Source organism: Loxodonta africana, chromosome 4 (assembly GCF_030014295.1).
Source record: "Loxodonta africana isolate mLoxAfr1 chromosome 4, mLoxAfr1.hap2, whole genome shotgun sequence".
In the NCBI taxonomy this organism is placed as follows: domain Eukaryota; kingdom Metazoa; phylum Chordata; class Mammalia; order Proboscidea; family Elephantidae; genus Loxodonta; species Loxodonta africana.
The window spans coordinates 12,352,428-12,361,323 of NC_087345.1; the positions used below are offsets into that span (position 1 = coordinate 12,352,428).

General features: G+C 50.8%; 1 protein-coding gene across 1 annotated transcript; it reads right to left on the reverse strand.

Moving 5' to 3' along the window:
- Positions 1-6,442: 6,442 nt before the first annotated feature.
- Positions 6,443-8,651, reverse strand: MCHR1 (melanin concentrating hormone receptor 1). Its single transcript, XM_010599314.3, has 2 exons — positions 8,546-8,651; positions 6,443-7,422 (listed from the first exon to the last, which is right to left on the reverse strand). The coding sequence occupies exons 1-2, from the start codon at positions 8,634-8,636 to the stop codon at positions 6,443-6,445; spliced, it is 1,071 nt and encodes a 356-aa protein (XP_010597616.2). The 5' UTR covers positions 8,637-8,651.
- Positions 8,652-8,896: the final 245 nt, after the last annotated feature.

An 8,896-nucleotide genomic window follows, 5' to 3' on the forward strand; every position in this document is an offset into this window, starting at 1 on the left:
GCAGGAGTGGGGGTTTGGGGACTGTGGTTTCAGGGAACATCTAGGTCAATTGGCATAATAAAACCTATTAAGAAAACCTTCTGCATCCCACTTTGGAGCGTGGCGTCTGGGGTCTTAAACACTAGCAAGCGGCCATCTAAGATGCATCAATTGGTCTCAACCCACCTGGAGCAAAGGAGAATGAAGAACACCAAGGACACAAGGTAATTATGAGCCCAAGAGACAGAAAGGGCCACATAAACCAGAGACTTCATCAGCCTGAGACCAGAAGAACTAGATGGTGCCTGGCTACAACTGATGACTGCCCTGACAGGGAACACAACAGAGAACCCCTGAGGGAGCAGGAGAGCAGTGGGATGCAGACCCCAAATTCTCATAAAAAGACCAGACTTAATGGTCTGACTGAAACTGGAATGACCCCGGTGGTCATGGCCCCCAGACCTTCTGTTGGCCCAAGACAGGAACCATTCCCAAAGCCAACTCTTCAGACAGGGATCGGGCTGGACAATGGGATGGAGAGGGATGCTGGTGAGGAGTGAGCTTCTTGGATCAGGTGGACAGTTGAGACTATGTTGGCATCTCCTTCCCGGAGGCGAGGCAAGAGGGTAGAGGGGTTTAGAAGCTGACGAAATGGACAGGAAAAGAGAGATTGGAGGGAGGGAGCGGGCTGTCTCATTAGGGGAGAGAAATTGGGAGTATGTAGCGAGGTTGTATATAAGTTTTGTGTGAGAGACTGACTTGATTTGTAAACTTTCACTTAAAGCACAATAAAAATTAAAAAAAAAAAAAAAGTCATTGTTCATTGTAAAATTAAGTTTGGCCTGATCTCAGCAACCATCTTCCAAGGTGGGATACCACCCTGCTTTTTCTGGCCCCCTCAACTCAAGCTGCTGGGGGGGGGGTTGCCTCACTGCAGGCCATGTGGATATGAATAAGCATGTGCAGAGTGGGAGCTGGGAGAGACTTGGGGTGATGTGTGGTTCTCTATCCAAATGCTCAGTGAGGAAAGAAATGACAAGTGTCTCATTGAAATCGCAAGGAGGAAGAGACTAGTTTTTGGGTTTTTTTTCCCCAGTTAAAGGACATACCAGTTACCAGTTGCCGTCAAGTTGACTCCCATTCCTGGTGACCCCACACGTGTCAGAGTAGAACTGTGCTCCGTAGGTTTCCAGTGGCTGATTCTGCAGATGTAGATTGCCTGACCTTTCATTCTAGACACCTCTGGGTGGATTTGAATTATCAACCTTTTGGTTAGCAACCGAGTACATTAGCCATTTGCACCACCCAGGGATCTCCTAATAGGCATACGGAATCAATTATCACTAATCTGAGCTGGGTAAGATACCATGGCTAGTTCCTTTATTTGGTGCTCACGTCATTGTTCCTTCAGTGAACACCAATATGGATAAGGGCTTCCCTGCAGTCATTCGCGGTTTTTGCAACAGTGAGATCCTAAGTCCCTCAACTGTGGAATTCTCCCACCGTGGGGGTGTTTAGGGACATAATCCTCACAGCTGGAGAGCAATAGATGAAGCACAGCACTTGGAGAGATTTGACGGGGCCGGGTGGGAGAGACAGTATATGTTAGACTTAGAAAGGAAAAGGGGAGTGAAGAGATCAGTTGAGTGATCTTTGCCCCTTTCCTGGACACTCTGCATCTCACTGTGGCCCCACCTTCTGGCTTTCCACATTCCCAGGTTGGATGAGGAAGAAAGAAAGTTGCATTCAGTTACTAGGGTTCCTCAGACACACTAGCCAGTTCTACCCCCAGTCTCCCATCACCAGTGATGCCAGGGACATACCCCTCACTCTGCACATGCTTATTCACGTGTGCAGAATATTCACAGTGGCACCTCCAGTGTGTCCAGGCTGCTCCTAGACCAGGCTGGGAAAAGCTGTGTTGGCAACATCCTCCTCCACCCCATTCTAATCTCTCCACTTTTTAAGCCTCTCTGCCCTCCTTTTTCCCCTCTATCCTAGCTTGTCCCTGACTTCTCCACCTCTCCACTCACCTCTCCAGTTCTGTTTGCATTGCCACCAACTCGCTTTCCTGTCTCAGCCCACTTTGCTTCAATTTCAGTTGCTTCAATATGGAGTTGAGAGTAGAGGGATGGGAGCAGGAGCTACTGAGCCTTTCAGCTGGGTGTGTGCCCACTGTGCTAGTTGTTGGGACTTGGTCACTTGCACTTCCTGTAAGAGGCCATCTCACCTGTTTCCTTTCCCAGATTCCTGCCTGGGGAGCGGGGGGATAGACACCCAGGAAAGCCTTTCAGTGGGCAACCCACGTGCAGGAAAAACTTCTTTTATAGAACTAGCGCCCCAGGTGTCTGTCAGTTTGTCGTACTGTGGGGACTTGCATGTTGCTGTGATGCTGGAAGCTGTGCCTCCAGTATTCAAATACCAGCAGGGTCACCCATGGTGGACAGGTTTCATCTGAGCCTCCAGACTAAGACTAGGAAGAAGGACCTGGCAGTCCACTTCTGAAAAAAAATTGGCCAGTGAAAACCTTATGCATAGCAGCAGAACACTGAGTACATATAGTGTCATAGAGTGATAATTATCAGTATATAGTGATAATTCAAGCCTTGAGTTGCAGTTGTAAAGGATTTTATGGGCAAAATACTGAACAATGCAGGAAGCATCAGAAGAAGATGAGAGGAATACACAGTCACTATAACAACAACAACAAAAAAAAAATTGGTTAACATTCAGTCGTTTCAGGAGGTAGCATGTGCTCAAGAACTGGTGTACTGAAGGAAGAAGGCCAAGCTGCATGGAAGATACTGGCAAAAAACAAGTCTCCAGGAATTGATGGAGTACCAACTGAGATATTTCAACAAACAGATGCTGCGCTGGAAGTGCTCACTCCCCTATGCCAAGAAATTTGGAAGACAGCTACCTGGCCAGCCGACTAGAAAAGGTCCATATTTATGTCTATTCCCAGGAAAGGTGATCCAACAGAATGTGGAAATTATTGAACAATATCATTACTATCACACACAAGTAAAATTTTGCTGAAAATCATTCAAAAGCGGTTGCAGCAGTACACTGACAGGGAACTGCCAGGAAGTCAAGCTGGATTCAGAAAAGGACATGGAATGAGAGCTGTCCTTGCTAATGTCAGATGGATCCTGGCTGAAAGCAGAGAATACCAGAAGGATGTTTACCTGTGTTTTACTGACTATGCAAAGGCATTCAACTGTGTGGATCATAACAAATTATGGATAACACTGCAAAGAATGGGAATTCCAGAACACTTAATTGTGCTCATGAGGAACCGGTACATAGATCAAGATGAAGTTGTTCAAACAGAACAAGGGGATAGTACGTGGTTTACAGTCGGGAAAGGTGGGCGTCAGGGTTGTATCCTTTCACCGTACCTATTCAAACTCGACGGCACTGGGTTTGGGTTATTCAAACTGTATGCTGAGCAAATAATCTGAGAAGCTAGTCTATACGAAGAAGAACGCAGCATCAGGATTGGCAGAAGACTCATTACCAACCTGCCTTATGCAGATGGCACAACCTTGCTTGCTGAAAGTTATGAGGACTTGAAGCACTTACTGATGAAGATCAAAGACCACAGCCTTCAGTGTGGATTACACCTCAACATAAAGAAAACAAAAGTACTCACTACTGGACCAATGAGCAACATCATGATAAATGAAGAAAAGCTTGAAGCTGTCAAGAATTTTATTTTACTTGGACCCACAATCAACACCCACAGAAGCAGCAGTCAAGAAATCAAACGATTTCTTTGCATTGGGCAAATAGGCTGCAAAAGACCTCTTTAAAGTGTTATTTAAGCAAAGATATCACTTTGAGGACTATGGTACACCTGACCCAAACCACTGTGTTTCAAATTGCCTCCTATGCACGTGAAAGCTGGACAATAAATAAGGAAGACCGAAGAAGAGTTGATGCCTTTGAATTATGGTGTAGGTGAAGAGTATTGAATATATCATGGACTGATGAACAAAAATGTCTTGCAAGAAGTACAGCCAGAGTGCTCCTCAGAAGCGAGGATAGAGAGACTTCATCTCACATACTTTGGACAAGTTATCAGGAGGGACCAGTCCCTGGAAAAGGGCATCATGTTTGGTAGAGGGTGAGTGAAAAGAGGAAGCCCCTCAAAGAGATGGATTGACACAGTGGCTGCAACAAGGGGCTCAGGCATAACAAGGATTATGAGGATGACGCAGGACCGGACAGTGTTTCCTTCTGTTGTTCACAGGGACACCATGAGTCAGAATCAACTCAACAGCACCTAGCAACAGCAACAGACAATAGTATCGGATTGGGGGTTGGATCTGCTTCTTGGGTTTGCTGTAAGCCTCCCCTGAGAATCTTTTTCACTTTTGCTGGGTGTGCATCTAAAATAGATTTTGAGTTTACCTATAGTGGTGCAAACAGTTAACGCACTCGGCTACTAACCGAAAGGCCGAAAGCTCAAGCCAGGTCAGAGGCGCCTTGGAAGAAAGACCTGGTAGTCTACTTCTGCAGGATCAGCCACTGAAAACCCTGTGGAGCACGGTTCTGTTCTGACACACGTGGGGTCGCCATGAGTTGAAGTTGACGCGACAGCATCTGTCAGCCTCTCTATTCCCCCTGGTGGTGGGTAGCATGTAATGCAGGCCATGAAATAACTCCTGCTAAATCCATTGCTGTTGCATCAATTCTGACTCATAGCGACCTTATAGGACAGAGTAGAACTATCCCATAGGATTTCCAAGATGCGGCTGGTGGATCTGAACTGCCGGCCTTTTGGTTAGCGTGCCACCAGGGTTCCACTTCTATTAAAGACGATAATTAAAAAAAGAGCTCTTAAAAAAAAAAAAGAGCTCTCAGGACCCAAGGAAGCTGCCTAGAAGTTTTCTAAACAGGCTACCTGCTGCAATTCTGTAGTGAAAAATAACCAGAAAAGCAGAGGAACAGGCTGTGGTGAGGCTCCTCTTTTAAGGATGTTTCCTGGCAAGTTGGGGGGCTTGCCTTTGCTCCCACCATCTCATCAGTGTTTTCCAAACTATATGCACAGGATTCCGGGCTCCTGGTCCCTCTCGGTGTAGGAGAAGCCAGGAAGCAGCAGCCGTGGCTGCCTCCCAGTGGTCCTGTCCGTCGGTAATCTGCCTGCTTAGCGCGGCTCACACTAGTATGCGGCAAGCTGCAAGCTGAGACAAGCTCAGGCTGTCCCAAGAAGCCAGCCCTGCAGCGGGTGACTCAGGCGGGGAGGAGGGTGGAATCTGGGGCCTGACAATAAGTTCAAGGGCTTTTGTGCATAAGACAGAAAGCTGCATCCTGAGAACCCGCCCAGCAGCGGCATTGCAATCTAATGAATTCACGGTAATTCCATTGGTGTCCCTGAATCTTCCCTGTGGGTTTAGACAAACAGGTCTCCCACTTCTCCCTTCCGAAAATGCAGCTTGAGCCTAGCTCTCAATTCCATAGCCAAGTGATCCCTCTTTTCCTTTTAAGCCACCCCCTCACCCCCACCTCCAGGCCTAAGCAATTATACAAGAGCATCCAGACTGGTGTGGGCGAAGATCTTCCTTTATTCATTTTTAGTTGTATTTGGGGGAGAAAGGGCTGGAGGGAAAAGATGATGCTAACATGGGCAGGCATTGGCATGGCCCCTGCATGTGCAGGACACAGATGGTGTTCACGTTGGACTTGGTGGGTGACAGCAAATATGCCCCACAAAGAGAAGGTCCCCACGGCTGCAAAAGCCCCCCTGCTCAGTGTTCTTAGTTTCAAGCACCCACTCCCAACCCCAGGTTCACTTGTCACTCTCAATAAACAGATCTCCTAGCCAGTGGGGCTTTTACTCCTGTGGTCTCAGAGCCCCACCCCCCAAATTAGCATGCATCTCCCCAGAGATACAGGGAAACCGACCCAGGCTGCTGGAACATAGAGAGACGGCACGCTTTGTTTTTCATCGTCCACCAGCTTGGGAGAAAGGCTGCTTGCCATCATACCAATGAGAGGTGGGAAAGGCGCTCTGGCCACCACCTTTCCCATCTCCCCAGGGCCCTCTGCAATATGGCCACTGTGGCTCACACCCTGGCCCTGCCTGATCTTAAACAAACCCAGCCAGGAGCTTTTCAACGCTTCTGTTGGGGCGAAAAAAAAAAGAATTTGGGGGCTAACAGATGTAGGGCTCAACTGAACAGTCAAACCAAAATTTTCTTTTTTGTCAAGGCTTGTGGGACTCAAAGGTCTCATCTCACCCCCTCAAGGGGATTTCTGATGTTTGAAGCCCCCAGGCCTAACTCCAGACAGCCCCAGTAATCTGTGGGCCCTGTAAATGTATTCAGTTACAACAAGCTCTCATCACCCAGTCTTTCTGCAACCTTCCAGAGCAGTCTTGGGTTTTCTGCTCAGCGTCTCTCCTGGCGGATTGCTGTCATGTCCTGAATCAGAGGTGCCCAGGGTGGCAGGGGACATGTCAGGTGCCCTTGCTCTCTGTCCTCTCCTCCTCCGCCGTCTGGGCATTGCTGACCGTGCGGAGCTGCCCCTGGGCGGCGGGCTTTACTGACAGGACCAGGCGCTTGCGGAATGTCTCACAGAGCACAATGTACACAAAGGGGTTGAGGCAGCTGTTGGCATAGCCCAAGCTGATGGCCGCGTTGTACAGGTAGACGAAGGTGAGGGTTGGGCGGCTGATGGACAACTGGGTCAGTTGTAGCACATAGTAGGGCGCCCAGCACACAAAGAAGACCAGGCAGATGGCAATTGCCGTGCGGGTCACCCTCTTTGTCCGCAGCCGGATGCTGCGTTGGGAGGCGGGGGCCACCGAAGACGTCATGCGCTGAAGGATCCTCACGTAGGCAGCCGTGATGACCACAAAGGGCAAGGCAAAGGCCAAGAAAAACTGGTACAGGGTGAACCAATAGAGGTCGGTGTCTGGGTTGGGCAGGCGGATGCCGCAGCCCACTGTTCCCCCCGGGAAGGGGATGAGCCTGGCATAGAGCCAGACGGGGGTGATGCTGATGAAGGAGAGGGCCCACAGGAGGCAGATCACCAGGGTGGCCACGGAGGGCTTCCGGAACTTGGTGGAGGAGATGGGGTGGACGGTGGCCAGGTAGCGGTCGATGGCCATTGCGGTGAGGATGTAGGTGCTGGTGAACTGACTGTTGGCGTCCATGGCCGTGATGAGCGTGCACATGGTCTCCCCAAAGTGCCAGACGCCATTGCCCATGAGCTGGTGGATTATGAAGGGCATGCCCAGAAGGAAGAGGAGGTCCACCACGGAGAGGTTGATGATGAAGATGTCGGGGACATTGCTACACCAGCGGAGCTTGGACTTCTTCACCACCGCGAAGATGACCGTGGAGTTCCCGACAATGCCCAGGAGGCAGATGGTCCCGAACACGGAAGGCATGATGATGTTGATGTAGGAGATTCTCCCTGTGCGAGGAGGCGAGCCTGGGGACAGAGGAAGCACGTGTCAGACATGGACATTGACTCTGCTCCAAAGGCAGGCGTCCCCCTGGCTTGCTATTCTGCTCAGGGCCCACCATTCCTCTGACTTCTTTTCTCCTCCCACCTCCCTCCCCACACTGCTACTGACCCCAGCCCCATCCTCTCCTTCATCACTCCCTGCTCAAACCTACCAGATCCCTGCACCACCTGTTAGCTAAAGGGCCCAGTCCTTTGCCTCCTGCCTTTCTCCGAAAGCCCAGAGTCAGGAACCACAGGTGTCTGCAGACAATTACTCTGCGGACCCCTGGGCTTCACCAGCAAACCTCACTAAAATGTCCAAAAGGACAAGAAAGTGTATTTTCTCTGTAGCCCTGATCACTTCATTTTAGACATCACTGGTTGGAAGGTGTGGCTTCTCTGTAGGCGACTGTCTTGTGAAGGCTTTTGCCCATCCTGTGTGAGGTCAGGCCCACACCTCCCTCCTCCTGGCCTCCTCTCCGGGATTTCTCCAGTTGGTATCTCCTGTGCCCAGGTTTCCCGAGTGGAGCACAGACCTGAGCCCTGAGTGTGCCCAGTGGCCCGAGAATTTTCTCTACACAATCCTTTTCTCTTTTCCTTCCCTTCTCCTTCAAAGCAAGAATTCCAGGGCATCTGAAACTGTCAGGAAGCTTAATTCACCAGAAAAGTTAATCCCCTCACAGCTCTGTGAAGTCCTCCCTTCCCAGGCCTCTACCAGGGGCCAGTGAGGATGGCTCAGAACCCATTCCTGGAGTGTGAGTAAAAACCCAGGTACCTGAATGAGTACCTCCAGCTGCCTCCCACACACGCTCTCCTCTGCTCATCTTGCTTGCTCTTCCAGCCGGATTTTTTTCTGCAAAGCCTCTTTGGGGGAACTCATCCTGCCTGGCGCTGGCCACCATCCCTGGCCGCTCCTGGCTCTGCTCCTTTTTGTGCTTCTGCCCCGTCTGCCCCTGCTCACCTCCCCCTCTGGGCACGGCTGAATGCAGAGCTGGTCCCCATGAACTGTGATAAAGTTTCCCAAGCAGTTTGGCTCAGGTGTGTAACCTCCCTGCTTCCCACCCCCACCCCGGAGGAGGAAGGAGGGCTCCCTGCTCACTTCACTCACCGCCAGAGGTGAAGTTGTCCGGGCCATCGGAGGTGTTGCTGGTGTTGCTGGCATTGGGGCCGATGGGCAGGAGAGAGGCTGCCAGGTCCATCCTCCTCGGGTGCCCGTACCTGCTCCCCGAGTGACGCTCCGTGCACCCACGCAGGCTGCGGCAGCTGGGCCGCCCGCCCGCCGGTAGCCACCGTGTCCCGCCTTAGCCTGAGCCCTGCAGTCCGGAAGGGGGTCTCCCCCGGCAGCCGGCAGCCTCGCTGCCTTCCAGCCCAATGCCCTGCTGCTCACCGCCTCCTTCGAGGCTCCCACTGACATCACCTAGACACATTAACATTCGGAGGCAGATGCACATTAACCTCT

Coding starts and splice junctions, on each gene's coding strand:
- MCHR1 (XM_010599314.3), bottom strand. CDS start 8,636: ATGGACCTGGCAGCCTCTCTCCTGCCCATCGGCCCCAATGCCAGCAAC. Junction 7,423..8,545: donor GGACAACTTCACCTCTGGCG/GTGAGTGAAGTG, acceptor CTCTGTCCCCAG/GCTCGCCTCCTCGCACAGGG.